The 21658-nt window shown below is 40.0% G+C and overlaps 1 protein-coding gene across 2 annotated transcripts in view; it reads left to right on the forward strand.

The window, feature by feature from the left end:
* GNAQ (G protein subunit alpha q) overlaps positions 1-21390 on the forward strand; it is a 319183-nt gene extending 297793 nt beyond the window's left edge. The window contains exons 6-7 of one of the 2 annotated variants that reach the window (XM_055272199.2): positions 8539-8692; positions 16042-21390. In XM_055272199.2, the coding sequence (XP_055128174.1) occupies positions 8539-8692; positions 16042-16232 (345 nt within the window). In that variant the 3' untranslated portion in view covers positions 16233-21390. Of the gene's footprint in view, positions 1-8538; positions 8693-11003; positions 13542-16041 lie in introns of those variants that run through there. The other variant, XM_063636973.1, reaches the window with a different exon arrangement.
* The last annotated feature ends 268 nt before the right edge of the window (positions 21391-21658 follow it).

Raw genomic sequence — 21658 nt, forward strand, 5'->3', positions numbered from 1 at the left:
CAGTTGCTTTGGCCATCAGACATTACATCAGAGAGCAAGGAGAAGTGGTCTCTCTTGAGCTATTAGTGGCACTGCCACGAGATGATAGCGCAGAATAATGGGTGTGGAAAGAGTACTGGAAGGAGGAGGGAAAATCAGTGAATTGAAAAGTCGGTGTCATGAATACACAAACCATTAAATACCTGACTCTCAGCTCAGTAAGTAACCCTAATGAGAAAAGGAAAGGAAAGAGTTAAGGATAGACTGCATATAAGTTAAGGATAGACTTCGGATCCCTGACATCTAAGCATAAAGTAAAAAGCGTAAAGTATGGCACATAGGATAATTGCTAAATAGATCAGTGTACTGTGCAGTAGACTTTGAAAGGAGGTGGTTGGTCACTTAACTGAAATACTAGGAAATATTAATCCTTTCATCTCTGTTAGTCCTACCTCTGTAAGTTCTAGGACTGTAGGCTTCCACATCGGAAAGGGTTACACATTTGTCCTGTTTCCTGTCACTCACGTTCTGGTTCTCCACTCTCCTTTGTCTCTCTTTGATCCCCAGTCTCTCATTCTGTCTTCCTTTTTTCCTCCTCCACTTTTCTCCTACAACACACTCTGGTTTGCAGCAGTTCACTTTACAAGGGCCTGACATGTGACTGCATCTTATTGCTTAGTAACCTTAGACCTGGAGGTAATAGGCAAATATGTTCTATTTCTTTTCTTCTCTAAACATCCTATGCAAGTAGAATACATTGATGCATATGCAAAAACTGTAACATTAAAACCTTCGCCAAATTTGATGTCAAATAATTGCTTGCAAAGATTTGCCTAGACTAAGAAAATTATCAAGGAAATAGTACCTATTCAGCTGAGTTTGACATTCTTATTTCTATCCCAGCTGTGTGATTTGGATAGCAAAAGTGCAATGGCTAGGAACCTGTCTTTAATTATTTCTCACTCCACCTACTCCATTTGTATATTGTATCTGTTGTTTTCTTGGTTTGCTCTGGGGTTGAGCGTATTGAGCATCTTTAGAGATTTTGAAGATCCTCCCCTTTAACGGGCGGAGAATCTTAGGAACAAACATTCTCTGTGTAAGGAAAATTGGCAGAAACCTGGATGACTTTCCAGTTTTCCGTAAATCAGATGTGCCTGGATTTGATAACGTGGATAAATTAACTATGTGCAGTTCCAGGGAATGGAAATATTTCACTGGGTTTAGTTTGGTCAGAGATTTGAGAGAAGCAGATTGCCTAACCAGGAGGTTCTTATGTAGCAATTTTGCCATCAGTGATAGAGGCTACTGTGTGCTCAGGCCACCGCTAGGGGCTTGGATGCATTGTCTCATCTATCCTCACAAACCATGGGAGATATATGAGGAGACCAAGGCTCAGAGATATTTAGCCACTTGCCCAAGGACACAGAGAGTATTTGAAACAGAGCCATGTTTCCACTGAGGTCCCTAGCTCACAGCCCTGGCCTGTCACCACTGGGCCACATTGCCATGTCAGCGCACTCTCCTTGCCAGATCGTCTGGAGCACATTCCCAGATTCATGTGAATTCCTGTACTTTTTTCCTCTTCCCACCTCCCTTCCCAACAACAGGAGTTTGGCACAGAATGTGTTTTGAATTCTCACAGCGGTGACATCAGATAGGACACATAACAATGTGATCCTGCTGGAGATACAAAGTCAGACACAGCAAGCTTTTCCCTAAACAATCAAGGGAGGAAAGAAATATGCAGAAGACTAGGCTTGCAAATTTTTTTTCATACAGCTTTGGAGTTATTTGTCTTCTGGGTTGTTGCATTTATTTACCCAGTAGACACAGACAAATGAGATAAATACCTGAGAGAGGATGTCCAGATTTTTCAAATTCTTCAACATTTGGTAAGCTACAAATGATAATATTGATCCAAATTTCACATTATGGGTCATTACATAGAAAGTAAATCAACTGGTCTTGCTTTTTAAAATAATGGCCTTTAGTAAAGTAATCTATAAGGTGTTCTTTAGTGAGTTACGTCTTGGAAGAAATAGTGAAGCTGTTATAGCAATTAAAAGTGAAGAGCATAGGTTTGGAATGTCTTATTTAAAAAAGAGAGTGAAGAGTGTTATTTAAAACAGTCTTGTATGAATTCTGGAGCATAAAATTCCTATATTCTGACAGTCTTTATCAATTTCATAAGCAGAAGTGGTGCCAATAAAAATGGTACCAGGTATCAGCATGTTTCGTCATGTACAGTGTATGGAATGAGGCCCTGTAAGCTACTTGGTATAAAAATTTAGATTGTAGATGTACCCAGCAGATGTTGTCTTAACCTGTAACTCTGAAGATCTGTGTTAAAAATATCATAAAGCAACATAAACTGTGTGTTTTCCCCTTTTACTGAGCAGTCGACTTTATAGACATGCTCGTGTATTCATTCTGTGTCTGTATATCTGGACTTCACTCATTTAAGTAAAGGGCATGATGGCTCTAGCCTTTTTTAGCAGAAAGCTTAGGGGACACAGAATCCCAGAATTGGGAACACAGAAATCATCATCACAGAATCACAGTCACCTCACTGGCTGCTGGCTTCAATTAGTGAGTCTGTAGATCACTCAGTGTCACTCAACACCCTGTGTGTCTCCCTGAGACTCAAGAGCATCTGCACCCTGCAAAGCTTTATCACAGTTTCTCTGGGGTCCATCCTACCTCAGGTCAGCTGAGAACAGCTCCTAGATGACTGTCAGGCCCTCAGTGATGATTGTTATGAATGCCCTCATGACATTCTGCATGCTTATTTCTTAACTGTCTTTGTTTTGCATTTAAGGATGCATTTTAGACTTTATGGGAAATGTAATTCAATGTGGTTTATCAATGTATTGATGGGAGAAAAAAAATACCACCCGGGAGAGACAGGTGGATAACTTGTATCAGGTAAAAGAATTGAGGATCTTAGTCTAAATTTGTCTTTGCTAAGAAAAGAAGTGCATTTTATGAGAATATGTTCTTATTGGCAAGATAATGAGAAGTTGCAAAAGTTATTGAAATGGATACTCAGATCTCTAGTTTAATGCTGACTTTTGACATAGGGAAGCACCAATTTGGTGGAGAGGGATAAGGAAAGCCAGCCTGCTGAGTAAATGTTGACTTCGATGACAGCAGGGATGCAAAGTGTAGACACGAAATATTATCCCTTTAGGCCCTTTGGTAATTGTTATGCGGAGATTTGTGCCAGACAGTAGCCTGAAGAAAGCTAGCTTCCAGCTGGGGTCTTGGGCCATGTCCACTGGATCCAACCTTTTCCTTAATCAGAGGGATGTTTGCTCTCTTTTCCTCCTTGCAAGCTCTGATTCATCTATAAAGATTCAGTTTGAAACTACCTTTCCTTTTAAACCTTCCCTGATCCACTGCACAGTCAAACCTTTCCTTCCTGTGTCACTCCAGTCTCCCCTACTTATCACTGCTTTGGCCCCACCATGTGGGCCTATGATGATGCACTGCATGCTTGTCTTCTTCAGTCTTCCAGGACAAGGGCTGTGTCTGCAGCATGCTTATGCCCAGCATCTCAGAAGCTCTCATATGTGTCCACTGAACCGTTGGCAAACTAGGGATAGGACATCCTGTGCTGGGGATGGGAGGAAGGAGCAAGTCCAATGGGGCTCGGGAAAGAACTGCTTGGGGAAGTTGGGTTGACCTGGATATTGAAGGATAAGAAGTGGGGACAGCATTGTGGGCCACAAGTCAGGAACATGCAGTCATGTGGCAGTGGTGACATGGAATCTGATTATCAGGAAAAAAGACCATTTGTATAGGGGCTCAGATTAAAGACAGTGCCAAGCTGTGAATGCCAGGCCAGAACTTGTAGCTTCACCCTGTAGGCAGCCTTAGTCAATTACGTGTTAACAGGGAAATGCATTAAAAAGCAATGTGTTCAGGATATCTGAGACCTTGAGAATTGATTTGAGATGTTAAATAAATATTAGAGGTATAAGACCCTTTGCTGATGGCTCAAAGAGGGCTTTCACAGATGACTGGTCAGGGTAGAACACTCAGGGGTCACACCATCCTGCTTGCAATTACACAGCAGGGAGCAGGTACCCTATCCTTCTCCCTCAGGGCCAAGGATTGGAGTGAATGTTTCCCAGTTTACTGCTCTACCCTTTGGCTGTTTCCAGCCCATGGAAGGAATGACTTACCTATCAGTGTGGTCTAGGCGAGTCTGACATTTCCATGGCCTCATGTACCTGAAGCAGAGACCAACCAGGACACACACCATGGTCACTCGCTTACAGCCTGTCCTCAGCCTTTGTGGCTTCTTTGGTCCTCCCTTCTCTGTGGAAGTGGAGCCCAGGCAGGACCTACTTCTGGCAGCCCACCCTGGCCCTGCTCTCCCTGATCCAGCTCTCTCAACTGCACCAAAGCCACCCTTCATTGGGAGGGACAGTTGTTTCCAGCTCAAGAGAAGTGGTGGGTGTGGACAACTGGCAGTTGGAAGCCTCCTAGAGCCTCACAGAGTCTAGGCTCAACCTGTTAACAAGGAGCCCTGTGTTTGGGATAGTAAAACCTTTACTAGTATCCTGCCGGGTGCAGTGGCTCACGCCTGTAATCCCAGCACTTTGGGAGGCCAAGGCAGGTGGATCACTTGAGGTCAGGAGTTCATTACCAGCCTGGCCAACATGGTGAAACCTTGTCTCTACTAAAAATACAAAAATTAGCCAGGTGTGGTGGTGGACACCTGTAGTCCCAGCCACTAGGGAGGCTGAGGCAGGAGAATCGCTTGAACTCAGGAAGCGGAGGTTGCAGTGAGCTGAGATCACACAGCTGCACTCCAGCCTGGGCAACAGAGTGAGACACCATCTCGGTGGGGGTGGGCGGGGAGGGGGACCTTTACTAGTATCCTCTTTATACATTTCCCAACTGGTCAAAACCCCAAGAAAAAGAGGGCATGATTAACACCACCCCCCAGACTGCCTTTAAACCTGTCTTCAGAGTAAACAAAACCTGCTTGTTTTATATTATGGGTCATACACGTGGCTCGTACATTGATCCCTCTTGAAACATCATGCCCTGGCAGATTACTGCAAAGCAGGTGCCACAAAGTCTCCTGGGACGTGCTGTTCCCTCATAGATTTCAATTTTTACTGAGCAAAGTGGATTATGCCTCACACTCTGCACATTCCACTACCTTATGAGTCATTGTGAAAATCTCATTTAGTACATTTAGGATTTAGTCCAGGGCTTGATAACAGAGCAAGTCGGTTTGTAACTAACTGTTCTTCCATAAAGGAAAAATAAAGGCATAAGAAATTTTTACTATGGAGTGGAAAACATACAGCATAGCATAAAGAATCCTAATTCGGGGGAAAAAAAAGAAGTCTGCACAGAATCAGACGCTCAGCTGTATGTTTTGACTTGCACTTCTTATCATGAAAATGGGATAGAGCGTCACCTCCCTTGTTGTCCTGGGCTTGGCAAGCTTTCTGTACCTTCCAGCTCAGTGTAGTCTTGTTAGAAATGCAGACCCTCGGGCTCCACCCCATGCTGAAGCAGAAGCCTTGTTTTAAGAAGACCCCATGTGATTCATAGCGACACTAACAGTGCTTCACAAAGTTGAGTGTGCATTCAGATCACCTGGAGGGCTTGTAAGAAGCGGATTCCTGGAGTGTCCCCTCAGAGATTCAATTTGGCAGGCCTGGTTGAAAGTTGATCTCATCTGCCAGTCATCTGCCCATTTTAGCTTTCCCCTGAGCTAGAAGCGCAGGCTTCAGTCCACATGGCACCTGGTGAATGGAGGTATGTCCTTGAGCAGCCCCAGACTGCATGCATGGGTGAGCTTCAGCAGGACCTGCCTCCAGAGCAGCCCCAGTGCAGCAGTGCTGGGTGCAGATGGGCAGCACCCTGGGCAAGTTGTCTCTGGAACACAATGCTGGGCCCAGTCGCGCTCCAGTCCAGTCTGGAAATTGTTAATCAGAGAGACATGGTACACCTTCTTCTGTATCAATGCAAAGTCAGGCTCACCCTCCCTGTCTCTGCACATAGTCTAGTCACTTCCTCTTGAAAGTCTCCAGCCAGAAAAGGCTTTACCAGGACCCCTTACCTTGGAGCCCATCACGCCCCTTCTCAAGAATGCTAAATATATAATAAGGCTTTCTAATGGAGACTTGCTGGGTTGATGCCCAGGTGAACATACCTTTAGACGGGGCTCCTCTGAAGACCACAGCATGACTTTCTAGAATTTCTCTAGTTATAAGTACAGGGGTTTAAAAAAAAAACACCACTCTCCCATCAGGGATGTCACTATCTAATTAGCTTTCTTTAAAAAATTTTTTTAAATTATTTCAGTTCTTATTAAAGCCTTTGTCTTCAGTCCTGAAACACTCAGCCTATAAAATCTCAAGCTACAAGATATCATTTCTCAGTGTTATTTCCAGGGCTTAAAATCTTATCACTGGCTATGAGAACTAGTAAAAGGCCTATAGACAGTAGAGATATGTTTAAAGTCTGTGCTGTCATTTATATAAAAGAGAAATGTATGCAGTGAGATAAACACTGTCTTTTGAGCCATGAAGTTATCTTTCATTATATCAGCCCGCATATTTTATTAATTTTAATTATCTATGCAATTGTTGGCACAAAATTAACAGGTTGAAGAGATTGGGGACAATGGACTTTGGCTGATTTGGCAAAGATCTGCTTTGGAAAAGTGTACCTTATGACTTGATTTGAATTGGCACACTTTACAGAAGAAAAGAAGAAGACATATTCAAGATCCAGATTATTATACTTGGTAAAAAGCTGAGTTCCCTGGAGGTTTCCAGAATACCAGTCAAGGGTTATGCAGAGGAGCAATACATGGCCTTTGTAACTCTTCACTGTGAAATTCCAGGAGCATCCTACTGCAGGACAGCAAAAGCTGAGCAGAAGGTGTTCATAGCCAGTCTATTCCATCATTCTCATTCACTTCCTTGTATAAGTTTGGAGGGAGGATATATCCAGGTTTACCAACTGGAAGTATTTTGTATAATAAAAACCAGAAAAATACAGTCCCAACTAGTTGAAAAAACAGAAGGTTCTTTTGACTGATGTTCCTGACAAATCTAAAGGCATGACCAAGCTTAGCCCTGGTTGGAGCAAGAGGTTAAAAACCAGGTGAGCAGGACCCAATTTGTTTTTCACTCACTTTTCAAGATGGCTGCTAAAAGCTCCATGATTCCTCTTCCACACTCTGCATGAAAGCAAGGTTCTCTGTTCCAGAGTTCCCAGCAAAAGTCCTCAAGTTAATTGGCCTAGTTGAGATGCTTGGCTAAACTGATTACCATAAATGAGGGAAGGGAAGCTCCAAGTGATTTGGGCCTGGATCAGAGCCCAGCCCCAAGCCAGCTCACATGGTAGGAAACTAGGATGTTCTGGTGTAAGCCACCAAACCACCCCGTAGCAGCAGAGGTGGGCACAATCGCAGGCAGCCCTTTCCATTGCCACAAACCCAGTCATAACATGGAGAACTAAGAAGGGAGGTTGGAAAGTGTGTGCAGGATGAAGCTTGCCCATACATCCTGGCTTTTATCTCGTCATGGGAAGGAGAATTCCCAAATCTGCTGCCTTCTTCTATAACCCAAGTGTAGAAATGATTTAGAGAGGTGAGTCTATGGGAGAAAGAATGGTAAGGAGAGACTAAAGAAGCTCTGAGGCCCTCTAGCTTTTGGCTGATATGTTGTTTTTTTTTTTCTCAGAGGAATGATTTAACTCAGGAACAGCCTCAAATAGCATCTTCATTTATAGTAGCAAGCTGACTAATTTTCTTGAGAATCCATTTAGGGTTTCTGTTACCAAGGTAGGCTTGAAAGTGTAGCTTCAGGTGAGAACACTTACTCACAGATGCTGAAAGTGAGAAATATTACATTTTTATCTCCACATAATTACTATGTGTATCTCCACAATTCTATATTAATAGTATAGTGTGAAACATAGGGAGAAAGCATGCGCTCATGAACAGGAAATGTATGATCTTACACCATTTTCCATGTGTTTATAAAGGGTGTGTGTGTATGTGTGTGTGTGTGTGTGTAGAGTAATAACTCTAGAAAACATCTAGAAATATAGATATGCTTTTGACAAAGAAGTAACTGTTTTGATTGCTTAGAGTTAATTGTGGGGCCCTAAATAAATATAGCTTAAGAAATACAAAATGAAGCCATATCTAGTCCTTAGTTCAGATCTCAAGTGTTTAGTCATTAATGAATGATTTTTGGTGGGAATTTATGACAGTGTTCCAGATTCACAACATGATTCTCTAGGCTAATTATTTTCTCTTTCAACTGTAAGAGCTATTTTAGCTGATTTTTATCATTACTCCCTTCTGCTTGTCAGCCTGAGAGTTTGCATAATGAAAACAGCCAATGTGTGTCATGAATCATTTGCATATAAATCCTGACAAATCCAACACAGGGCTACAAAAACTGGTTGTATACAAAAGATGGGTTGGACTTATAAAATAAACACAATTCACAAATTAAGTAATCATGTAATTCACTCCTTGTTTTTTCTGATTTTTTTTTTTTTTTTCAGAACCGAATGGAGGAAAGCAAGGCGCTCTTTAGAACAATTATCACATATCCCTGGTTCCAGAACTCCTCGGTTATTCTGTTCTTAAACAAGAAAGATCTTCTGGAGGAGAAAATCATGTATTCCCATCTAGTCGACTACTTCCCAGAATATGATGGTAAGTCAGCACTCATACAACAGCTCAGTAGCTGTGAATATGTTTTGTCCCCAAACCCCAGTGTAGGAGTTAACACACCACAGCGCACCATTGCTGCCCTTGCCCTGTGCAGCCTGCGTGTTGAAACTGATAACAGTAGGAATTGTTGTTTGCCCTGTCTTTTAGTGACACAAAACATTTCATTCCTTAACAATGCTAAAAGTCATAGAAAAAGAAACTCATGGCCGGGCGCAGTGGCGAGCGCCTGTAATCCCAGCACTTTGGGAGGCCGAGGTGGGCGGATCACAAGGTCAAGCGATCGAGACCATCCTGGTCAACATGGTGAAACCCCGTTTCTACTAAAAATACAAAAATTAGCTGGGTGTGGTGGTGGGCACCTGTAGTCCCAGCTGCTCGGGAGGCTGAGGCAGGAGAATTGCTTGAACCCAGGAAGCAGAGGTTGCAGTGAGCCGAGATCGCGCCACTGCACTCCAGCCTGACAACAGAGCAAGACTCTTGTCTCAAAAAAAAAAAGAAACTCATCTGCTTTGAAATAGCAGATCAGAAAAAGGAACAATCCAGTAGTTTTGACGAATTGTGTATTAACCCTTATAGTCCCCTCTGTCTCTCCCTTTCATTTGGTGACAGTCCACCTCTGCCTCTCCTCTCTCTGGGGAGAGAACACAATTTTGAAGTCAAGAGCCCACCACTGAAATCAGTCTACCAAGGTTGAGATCCCAATTCTGACACTTCCTATTTGTAGAACTACCATCAAGTCACTTGATTTTTCTGGGCCTTAGGACCAAACTCATAGGATTGTTTTGTGCACTGTAGTACATAATATATGTGTACATTTAGCATGATGCCTGACATGTAGGACACTTACTGAATACTCAGGAAATACTTCCTTTTTTGAAACTTCATAGCCCAATGAAGTCCCACCACCGTTAGTAATAGTAACCCAGTTTTAAGCTCTTTGTGCAGCACTTAGAATCTATAGCATCCACTTCACTACTCCTGTGGCTTTGCATTATTTGCTTTGTTCTTAGAAAAGGATCTTACCCTCCCCAACTAGACTGTGAAATCCTGGACAACTGGACACCCAACCCATTCTGAGAAACACTTGAACACTTGGTGATTGGTAACAAAATGCATCCACATGTAGCCACTCTGTAAAACAAGTGAGAGTCACGACTACTGCCCTATAAGTCGATGTGGCCAGGCGTGGTGATTCACACCTGTAATCCCAGCACTTTGGGAGACTGAGGTGAGAGGATCGCTTGAGCATAGGAGTTCAAGCCCAGCCTGGGCAATGTAACGAGACCTCTCTCTACAAAAAATGAGGCAGGAGGTGGGAGGCAAGAGGTCAAGGCTGCAATGAGCCATGATCCTGCCACTGTACTCCTGCCTGGGTGATGGGAGACCCTGTCTCAAAAAAAAAAAAAAAAAGTTTATTTGGCAAGATAATCACATCTCTCCCTTATGGCCCACCACCTGGTTTTATGAATAAAGTTTTATTGAGACATAGCCACACCCATTCACACCCATTCATTATACACTGTCTATGGCTGCTTTCACACCATAACAGAATTGGGTAATTGTGACAGAGATAGAATAGTTTGCAAAGCCTAAATTACTCTGTGGCCTTTTACAGAGAAAGTTTGCCAAGCCGTGGTCTAGATAGTTAAGAGCACAAGCTCTGAAATGTTCTCCTTTGCCACTCACTGTCTGTGTTGCCTCAAGACAAATTTATTTAGCTACTCAGTTTATCCCTGGGCAAAAAAGAATTGAATGGAGTCATATGTAGATCACATAGCAGAAACCCAAAAGTATCTACCATAGAGGTGATGTAACAACAAGAGAAGAGACTGCTTTTAAAATTACATTGTCAACATATGATATCCAGGATGGATATCATTCCACAGTGTTTTTGTACTTCTAAAAGCTCCCTCAGAAAAGTAATTACTATAAGAACCAAGATTAAATTTAGCTTCATAGCTTTCTATGATGATACAAACACATCAGGGATGGAGGTTTAGTCATCTTTTCATCCCACATGGAATGTGGTACAGTCCTGGCTCGTGAAAGGGAAATGTTACATGTTAAATGAATTGAAGTTCCCTTCTCAAATACATGTAAGGTCCTGAAGGTTGGTGAATTGAAAATATAAACATGTGGGGATGTTACCAGATGTTAGAAATGGTAACTTTTGTTAGCAGTGTGTTCATATCCTCTCTTCAAGTACATTTTCCTTTGTGCTTTGCTGTTCTTTGAAAAACACTTTCTCAGTCTAAACAGTGTTTTCTCTTTCACTCCTTTTAATTTGCACTAGCCCGGAAACAAATCATCAATGCCTGAGACTGCATTTCTCAGTGTTGCTCAGAAAACTGTGGAAGGAAGTGACTGTGTGGGTAGTTAACTTGCTTTCCCACCTCAACAAGATTCAAACACGTCTACCTGAATACAGTAGGCATGAAGCATCTGGCTTAGATCTAAACACACTTGCCTGCCACACACATACACACACACACACACACACACACACATACACACACAAGATTCTTAATCTTTCTTGGAACTTGGTAAGAATCAGCGTGTGAGAAATTGCCATGCTATACACAACACCCCGTCTTATGGGCTGGCATGTTTTCATGATGTGCTTGCATAAGGGAGGATGCAGAACCAGATAGAGCATGGTGCCCACGGGGCTGAACCCTTCTGAGAGGTTCATTCAAACTTCTCAGATGCAGCAGACCTAGCCACACTTCACAGTTGCTGATTTTTCTGCAATAAAAGACTTATTCTGTGATCAGTGTTTGCAGTGCTGTTTTTTTTATCTCTGCACCATCTTCCTAATCTCTTCACATACCTCCTTTCTCCAATAATTTCCCCAGATTCCCCACCACTACAAGCATTTTCCTTCCAACATGTGCCCATTGTGAATATTCTGAAATCTGAAGTTTTTTTTTTTTGTTTTTTCTTGTTTTTTTTACTGTTACCTTACCCCAGTATACATATGATGCACAGAGGAAACTTGGCCACAGAAAAAGAAAAAAGACATTGATTTTGTTATTACAAAGCCAGTGCAGCAGTCATTACATGAAACTCCAAGCCCTTGTAAGATGAGCAAAGACTGAAAAAATTGAGGCCCACTGTGCAGTGATGTTTTTGTAATAAGCACGTTTATAGTATTATAAATATCACACTTCCACATTTCTGTACTTACAAGGTCTTAATCATAATGAATGCCATTTCTGTATTTCTCTTCAAGAAAGGAAATTACCATTTCCACAATGGACTTGAATTGCAAGATTGTTCATAGAGACTGTGGAATTCTGCTCCTGCTGTGATGGCTGTAATGATTTCTTTGTAGTGTATGTTTATTCAGATAACAATTTATGCTTAAAAACATAACACCTTTCAAGTGCACTTCAGTGAACTTGGATCTAGGTCTTATATTCTATAGGGTAAATTAAAAAAAAAAAAGATATAGTCCCTTCCTTCCCAAATAGAGTGTACAAAATCATACAGAAGTTCATTCATAAGCCAGAATATAATGTTCTTTTTATGAAATGAGAGACTTCTCCAGCTCTGGTAATCTGTTACTTTCTGGTTTTGAATAGTTTTTATTACTTCTCTGGAGTTAATAAATTAATAGTACATTGAAAAAGATGGAACATTAATTATATATGTATTTGCTTGTATATATATTTTACATACTGTTTTTAATTGTACTTTTTATCTATTAAATATGATGCCAGCCATCTTAGTCATTAAAAAAAATTGAATTCTGGGCACCTACATCAAAAATTCAACATTACTTTTTTAAATTGTACAAATGAGGATAGTCTGTTTGTTTTTATAATTCTTTCCTCCCATCTTCTGGCATTATCAGATATAAGTAAGTTTATTGGAGTAATCTCCAATTTATAAAAAGTTTGGTTTGAGAATAAGTCAAGTCAGCTGTCTGAAGCTCAGGGTGCATTTTGTTAGAAATGGTGGTCAAGCCCTCAATAGAGTTCTCCAAGATCTCTTTATCCCTGCTAGTAGGTAACAAGAATATTGATGGGCTGGGCGCGGTGGCTCACGCTTGTAATCCCAGCACTTTGGGAGGCCGAGGCAGGCAGATCACGAGGTCAGGAGATCGAGACCATGGCGAAACCCCGTCTCTACTAAAAATACAAAAAAATTAGCCGGGCGTGGTGGCGAGCGCCTGTAGTCCCAGCTACTCGGAGAGGCTGAGGCAGGAGAATGGCGTGAACCCGGGAGGCGGAGCTTGCAGTGAGCCAAGATCGCGCCACTGCACTCCAGCCTGGGTGACAGAGCGAGACTCCGTCTCAAAAAAAAAAAAAAAAAAAGAATATTGATGATAGAAAAAAACCCGCTGGGTACAGTGGCTCACGCCTGTTATCTCAGCACTTTGGGAGGCCAAGGTGGGTGGATCCCTTGAGTCGAGTCCAGGAGTTCAAGACCAGCCTGGTCAACATGGCAAAACCCTGTCTCTTCTAAAAATACAAAAATTATCTGGGTGTGGTGGTGCACGTCTGTAGTCCCAGCTACCCACAAGGCTGAGGCAGGAGATTCGCTTGAACCCGGGAGGTGGAGGTTGCAGTGAGCCAAGATCATGCCACTGCACTCCAGCCTGGGCAACACAGTGAGACTCTGTCTCAAGGAAAAAAAAAAAGTTTCGTACTGCTTGGTATAGAACTAACTTGAAAAAATAGGAGTAAATGCATATATAAAGCGACACAAAGACAAATATATGATAGGTATCCAATACTTGAAAGGTGATGGTGTTTTGATGTTATTTACAGTAAGTTTTAAATTAATATATCTATCAGTACCTATTAAATACACTTTTAAAACAGCTTTATTGAGATTATCATGTAATTCACTTATTTAAAGTGTACAATTCAGTGGGTTTTGATATATTACATTTTTTAATTATAAAATTTGCCATTTTAACATTTTTAAGTGCACAATTCACAAAAGGCATTAATTACACTCACAATACTGTGCAGCCATCACCAGTATTTTCAAAATATTTGCACCACCCCAGTTAAGCAATGACACCCCATTTCCTTCCTCCCCCTAACCCTTGGAAACCTCTAATCTACTTTCTGTCTTTATGAATTCACCGATTCTAAGTACCTCATACGTGTGCAAGCATACAATATTTGTTATTTTATCTTGGGTTTATTATAATGTTCTCACAGTTCATGCATATTACAGCATCTATCAGAGCTTTACTCTTTTTTATGGCTGAATAATATTCTTTTTGTTTCTGATATTCTAATATTCTGTTTGGTTTTGTTTTGTTTCTCCATTTATCTGTTGATGGACACTTGGATTGCTTTCGCCTTTTGGCTGTTGTTAACAATGCTGCTGTTAAAATTGATGTACATTGCTTCTCGCCCTTTTGGCTAAAATCAAGTGTCTATCAGAGCCCCTGCTCTCAGTTCCTTTAGATATATACATTGGAGTAGACTAGCAGAGTCGGTCGTATGGTCATTCTATGTTTAGCTTTTTGAGGAACCACCAAACTGTTTTCACAGAAGCTGCACCTTTGTACATTCCCACCAACAGTGCACAAGAGTACAAATCTCTCCACGTTCTCCCCAACCCTTGTTATTTCACACTTTTTTATAGCCATTCTAGTAGATGTGGCGAGGTCTCTCATTGTGGTTTTGATATGCATTTTTCTAAATGATTACCGTTATTGAGCATCTTTTCCTGTGCTTATTGACCATTTGTATATCTTCTTTAGAGAAATGTCTGTTCAAGTCTTTTGCCTATTTTTTAATTGGGTTTTTTGTTATTGAATTGTAGGAGCTCTTTATATATTCTGGATACTAAACCCTTATCAGATGACATGATTTGTAAATATTTTCTCCCATTCTATAGATTGGCTTTTCACTTTCTTGATAATGGCCTTGGCCAGGTGTGGTGGCACATGCTTATAATCCCAGCACTTTGAGAGTCTGAGGTGGGAGGATTGCTTGAGGCCAGAAGTTCAAGACAACATAGTGAGATCCCCATCTTTACAAAAAATTTAAAAATTAGCCAGGCTTGGTGGCACCTATAGTTCCAGCTATTCAGGAGGCTGAGGCAAGAGGATCACTTGAACCCAGAAGGCTGAGGCTGCAGTGAGCCATGATCATTCCACTACACTGTAGCCTGGGTAGCAGAGCAAGACCCTGTCTCAAAAAAAAAAAAAAAAAAAAAGTCTTTGGATACATGAAGTTTTTAATTTTGATGAAGTCCAATTTATTTTTTCTTTTGTGAAAAATATGACCTGTGCTGTGGTGTCATATCTAAGAATCCATTGCAAAATTATGTTTTTAGTTTATCTTGCTAGATATGTCACAATCCTTTTTCAAAGCATCTAGGACAATTCTTGGTACATAAGAGACTCCTTCTTAAATCACTGTAAGAAAATATAGGCCGGGCGCAGTGGCTCACACCTGTAATCCCAGCACTTTGGGAGGCCAAGGCGGGTGGATCACCTGAGATTAGGAGTTTGAGAACAGCCTGGCCAACATGGCAAAACCTTGTCTCTACTAAAAATACAAAAATTAGCCAAGCATGATGGCAGGCACCTGTAATCCCAGCTGCTCAGGAGGCTGAGGCAAGAGAATCGCTTGAACCTGGGAGGCAGAGGTTGCAGTGAGCTGAGATCTTATCACTGCACTCCTGCCTGGGCAACAGAGTGAGACTCCATCTCCAAAAAAAAAAAAAAGGAAAAGAAAATATAAACCAATTGTTTTATCATCACACATGAACTGAATGCTACACAAATGTAGTGTGCTCAGAAATAACCAGAAATCTATGGAAGTGAGACTACAGAGGCCCATTGTAGATAGACCTGACCTTACAAACAGGTGTTCTATTCTAAGAGAGATGTCAGTCTGGAAGATGTAAAATGATCCATAATGTTGGGTCGTTTGGAGGACAGATTGACAGGAGAGCCCAAGGCAGCTGTATCTTTGTGCACACTTATTATATAGCTGAAACAAGCATAATTAACTCAGTTGAACAGAAGGAAGCTATCACTCCCCTGATGAAGAGCCTACAGTGCCTCCCAATCACTCAGGGAATCAGAGTGAAGGCCAAGCTAAGAAATAAACTTAGCCTTGGCCTTCATCTGTCTGCTTTCACCTATCCACATTTTGTGAATGGGTGGGTGCGTGGGTGGGTGGATGGATGGTCAGACATAGTAGTGTTAGGGAAAATGATTATAATAGATCAAATCTGCAGTGCAGATGTAGGCTTCATGAGCAATGACACAGTAAGTATTTATTGAACCAATGATGATTGAATACATTAGCAGATTAGGTAACAAAGTGTCCCTCTTGTCTCTTGGCCGAAAGGACCCCAGAGAGATGCCCAGGCAGCCCGAGAATTCATTCTGAAGATGTTCGTGGACCTGAACCCAGACAGTGACAAAATTATCTACTCCCACTTCACATGCGCCACAGACACCGAGAATATCCGCTTTGTCTTTGCTGCCGTCAAGGACACCATCCTCCAGTTGAACCTGAAGGAGTACAATCTGGTCTAATTGTGCCTCCTAGACACCCGCCCTGCCCTTCCCTGGTGGGCTGTTGAAGATACACAAGAGGGACTGTATTTCTGTGGAAAGCAATTTGCATAATACTAATTTATTGCCGTCCTGGACTCTGTGTAAGCGTGTCCACAGAGTTTGTAGTAAATATTATGATTTTATTTAAACTATTCAGAGGAAAAACAGAGGATGCTGAAGTACAGTCCCAGCACATTTCCTCTCTATCTTTTTTTTAGGCAAAACCTTGTGACTCAATGTATTTTAAATTCTCAGTCATGCACTCACAAAGATAAGACTTGTTTCTTTCTCTCTCTCTTTCTCTTTTCTATGGAGCAAAACAAAGCTGATTTCCCTTTTTTTTCCCCCTTAATTCATACCTCCCTCCTGATTTTTTTTCCCAGGTTACAATGGCCTTTATCCTAGTTCCATTCTTGGTCAAGTTTTTCTCTCAAATGATACAGTCAGGACACATCGTTCGATTTAAGCCATCATCAGCCTAATTTAAGTTTGTAGTTTTTGCTGAAGGATTATATGTATTAATACTATGGTTTTAAATGTGTTGCTCTGGATACACACATAGTTTCTTTTTTAATAGAATATACTGTCTTGTCTCACTTCGGACTGGGACAATGGATGCCCATCTAACAGTTAAGTGTCATTTCTTTTAGATGTTTGTTTACCTTCAGCCATAGCTTGATTGCTCAGAGAAATATGCAGAAGGCAGGATCAAAGACACACAGGAGTCCTTTCTTTTGAAATGCCACGTGCCATTGTCTTTCCTCCCTTCTTTGCTTTTTCTTACCCTCTCTTTCAATTGCAGATGCCAAAAAAGATGCCAACAGACACTACATTACCCTAATGGCTGCTACCCAGAACCTTTTTATAGGTCGTTCTTAATTTTTGTTGTTGTTGTTGTTCAAGCTTTTCCTTTCTTTTTTTTCCTTAGTGTTTGGGCCACAATTTTAAAATGACTTTTATTATGGGTATTTGTTGCCAAAGCTGGCTTTTTGTCAAATAAAATGAATACGAACTTAAAAAACAAAAGCTGGTATCTTAAAATGTAAGAGAGTAAGACTGTGAAGCCTAAAATGACTGGCTGAGAATGAACCAGAAATGCCATTTGCCAAACAGTTGTAACTGTAAATTTGATTCTCACGGTCCATTCTTTTCTTTGTCCTTAAGATGACATTGTTAGTGTTCACGTCCCATGTTCAGTGTCCAAACCGGCAATGTAAAAAGCATCCTGTGTGGTTTAACAGGAAATCTGTTTATGTCTCTTTATTTGAAACCAGTTTTACTCTCAGTGGTTCTTTAAGTTCAATTAAGTCTGCCAGGAACATTGGTTGATAGTATTATTCTGACACCTTTAATTTCCAAAATCTGAAGTTCCTGCTAGTTTACCACCTTCAAGATCTTCTTGAACTGGTAACTGATTAGGTTGAACTTACGGAAGATTTGTGGACTTAACTCAAAAGTAACCTCTCAGTGTTCTATAGAACATGTATTTGTGTAACTGAACCTACCAGGAGAAATGTTTGGAATTCTATATGTGCAATTTTTCAACAAATGCAAAAAAAATACAGCACATGTATTGACAAGCTTCTGTCAAGCAGCTTGAGTTGAAATTTGAGTTAAGAAAATAAATCATGATTGTTTAAAGCTGCTGGGACGTTAGAATTAGGCCATGATACTGGTCTCATTTTAACTATAGTGGTATTTGGCACTAGTCTAAACTTCCATATAAATCACTCTTTTGGAACAACAAAGGGGGAGGGAGAAAAATCATGGCCTGTTAAATGAGTACCAAAGCCACCAAACAGTAATGAGATGTTCTCATTCTTGATTCTCCCAGCCTCAAACAACACAAGTTACTTTTTTTTTTCCCTTGCTCAGAAAGCACCTGTAATTTAACAAACAGACTGCCTGTAGGTATAGTGCAATTACAAATGCTCTAATCATTGTACATACATCTCTCTTGATATTGCAGCATCCATACTGGCTTTGTAATCATTAATTTTTTGGCAGATTGAATGTGCTGTATTGATATGTATCTATGTAATTGTATTGTATGTCTATAGCTAATTCACATTTTGAATAATGTTATTTTATTTACTTTTTTTAAGAGAGGAGAATGTAAATTTGTCAGTTTATTTCTGACTAGGGATATTTTCTTTCCATTTAGAAAAGAAGAAAAAAAAAAACCTTACTGTCATACAGAGCGGTACTAGCGTCGTGCTGTATAAAATCATTTGCACATTCCTGAGTAGAGGTATACGGATTATAAGACCCAAAGGTAATTTCATAGCAAAATACATAAAATCAGTCGGAGCTTTTATACAAACATGGAAACCAACTTTGTAGAACTTTTGCCATTTGATCTAGGATTGGAATATGAGCTTTTATACAATTCATATTCTTATTTGGCAAATGCACAGTTTAGTATTACCTCTGATGGCCTTTACTAGAAAGGCAGTTTTAGAAGCTATTGTGATCCACTAAGGAAATGTTTTAACAGCTAGAGACCACTGCTTGCCTGAAAGGGCGTTCTTAAATTTGGTGCAGCAAAAAAATAAATAAAAAAATAAAAAAAAATAAACAGCAACATTTGAAGGCCTACAGTGTGTATAGAGGAAACCTCATCACAAGATCATAAGTGTTACAGTTTTAGGGAATCAAGATATTCTATTTAATAGAGCTATAGTAGATGTAGTCAATTAAACCTGATCTCAAAGCTTGAAGAAGCTGAGCAAAACAGGGAAAGATTGTTATATTTGTCTTTATGAAATTGGGATGGAATTTGCTATGCAGAATTGAGGTTTGTGGCTTCACTGTTCCTGTAGGGTGCATGACAAGATCCCTTCTCTTGAGAAAGGAAAAAATTGATCACCCTAGCAGCAGTGATGCATAGAAACCTAATTTTAGCCACACCAGTCAATCGAAGCTAAAGGATTTTCTTTTTTGTTTCTTTGGGGTTTTATTGAAGGGGCTAGGGGTGGGACGGGATTCTTTTCAGTTTTGTATAAAAACAAAGTTTACTCATGCTTTATATTATATTGTGATTGCAAGCGTTATAAGCGTGTGCCACTGGCCTCCTATTGTTGATGCTTAGGTAATGGAGGCCTGTGGTGAGTTTTATGGTGACTTGGGCATGTCTTATTCAAAAACAAAAACATAAAACACAGAAACCTTTCTTCAGCATACCAAGGCAAGCAGCCATTTCATGACTCACTTAACACATTGCAGTGTACCAGTTTACAGATGATTTTTCCCTTTTTGCGTGACATGGCAGTTTTAGCCCCCAGAGAATTCCTTATTTGTAAATTGGAAGTTTCTACTATGCCTTACAGAGCTTAAATTCAGAAGTTTGTGCCTCATATCTGAAACAAAGGGAAATAACACACCCATTCAAAGGTAAATAAATCTCTTAGAAGTTTTTGTTTTTAACATTTCCACATAAAGAGCTCTGTTGAATGTCATGAACAGACTGGAAAAAAAAATTTTAGGAACCTGCATATGTTGTTTACTAGCAGATGACAACTACAAAAGGAATTTGAAGAACATGTAAAACTTGTATTTTTTTTTTTTTTGGTAGATTAACTAGCAGGCCTATTTTAAAAAGGTAATTCAGCTAAAGGGCAATTTACTTTTTTGTACTTCAGACTATCTTGATTGTCAAAGTGTACGAACTGTAATTTTAAAATTTATACTGCCACATGATTGTAAATTTTAGTTGTCTTAAGTTAGGAATTGGTGAAAAGCTATTTATGCTGGATTTGGGTCAAAATGACTTATTTGCAAAAAAATAAATAAATAATGGGAAGAAAGGGCTGTATAATGAAATACTGCAAGACTCACATATTGGTTGGAAATTTCCCTGAAATCACCTACCGATTACCCTTGATTTCCCTTTGTTTTCAGTTTCTCAAAACGAATGAAATGAAATATAGCAGAATGTTAACCCATATAAAAATAAAAGTGTACCCAAATATTGTAATGTATATTGCTGCTCTTCTTCAAATTAAATAAGGGTTTTAAACCACTTAATTGGTAATCAGCATCTCAATTGATACAAATAAGGTGTGCTTGGTATACATTAATATTTCCTTCCAAAGATACATCTTTGGTTAGAAACACACAAAAATAAAAGTAGTAATATTGTATGTTTCTCTCTCTCTACATATTTCCAGCATATGTAGCGTTAATAGATCTGTCCTGGTAACTGTGTCTTTGGGATTTCATTTTAGTTCCATCAAATTAGGAAAAGAAATGGCTTAGTTGTATATGATTAGCTAGAGATTTTTGGAGCCAGACACCTGCTGTTTAGTAGATAACTTAGTACAGACCCTAAACTTGTCATTTGTTTTTCTCACAGAATAGCCATTTCCTGCTGTCTTCCCAATGATCACTGCCCTTTCAACAACACTCTTGCCTCTAGAATCATATGTTCAAAGTATGAATACACACCTAGCACATAGTAGGTGCTCAAATATTAATTTCCTCCTTGCCTTCCTTATCTACCCTGTGTCCTCCATTTCCCCGTATGATTCCAACCCAATAGCAAATGACATTTACGTGTTATGAAAACATCTATTGGGTAAAATCAGATCTTGGATAAAGAAATTCTGACTTTTATATAAGCTTTTGGTAGACAGAAAAAACAGGAAGGTATTCGTCGGTAGAACATTTTTAAGTTCAGGAAAGAGCTGGAATAAAACTATGTAACTTTGTCCGGGCTACTTTGAAACACGTTTCTGGTGGATTTCTTTTCCTCAAAGAACTCTCTAAATGCAACTCCTTGCTGGATTCCTCACCCATCATCCTGTTGGAAACCCTTACTAGACCTATGTATTTAGGGAGTTTTGTCAGAAAACATTTTTACTTGCAGTATTTAAAAGAATATTTACTGTTCCTAAAATGTCATTCAAATGCATGTATTGTCTATTGTTTGGGGATGGGAACTAGTTTTGCAAAAAACACCTAATGTTGTATAATAATGCCCCAATGATCTTGCTGGTTAAAAATACAGTATTTTTGGCCATAATTTTGTACTATAGTATTCTTCATTGTTGAGTTTTGCTTCCGTTAAAGTTGCCCGAGCCCCTCTCAGAATGTTTTGTGTTAGCAGGAGTATTGAAATACATTTTTCCTTCCTTAACACACCTTGTTGTGCACATTGCATTTTCCAAAATAAACAAGTTTAATGGTTTCAAAAAAAAAAAAAAACAAAAAAACACCAAAAAACTTTTCCCTTCTGTGTATAATCAGAAATAACAGTCTCCTGTAGTGGAAATACACATATTGGTGGCATTTATCAAAGTTGCTCTTTTAAAAAACTTGCCTTAACTTAGGTTATAATTAACTGTTAAAAAAAGTAAATAACTGTCCAATAAAGACTTGAAAGGAGCCAGCAATCTTCAACCTGA

Source organism: Symphalangus syndactylus, chromosome 3 (genome assembly GCF_028878055.3).
Source record: "Symphalangus syndactylus isolate Jambi chromosome 3, NHGRI_mSymSyn1-v2.1_pri, whole genome shotgun sequence".
Lineage (NCBI taxonomy): Eukaryota > Metazoa > Chordata > Mammalia > Primates > Hylobatidae > Symphalangus > Symphalangus syndactylus.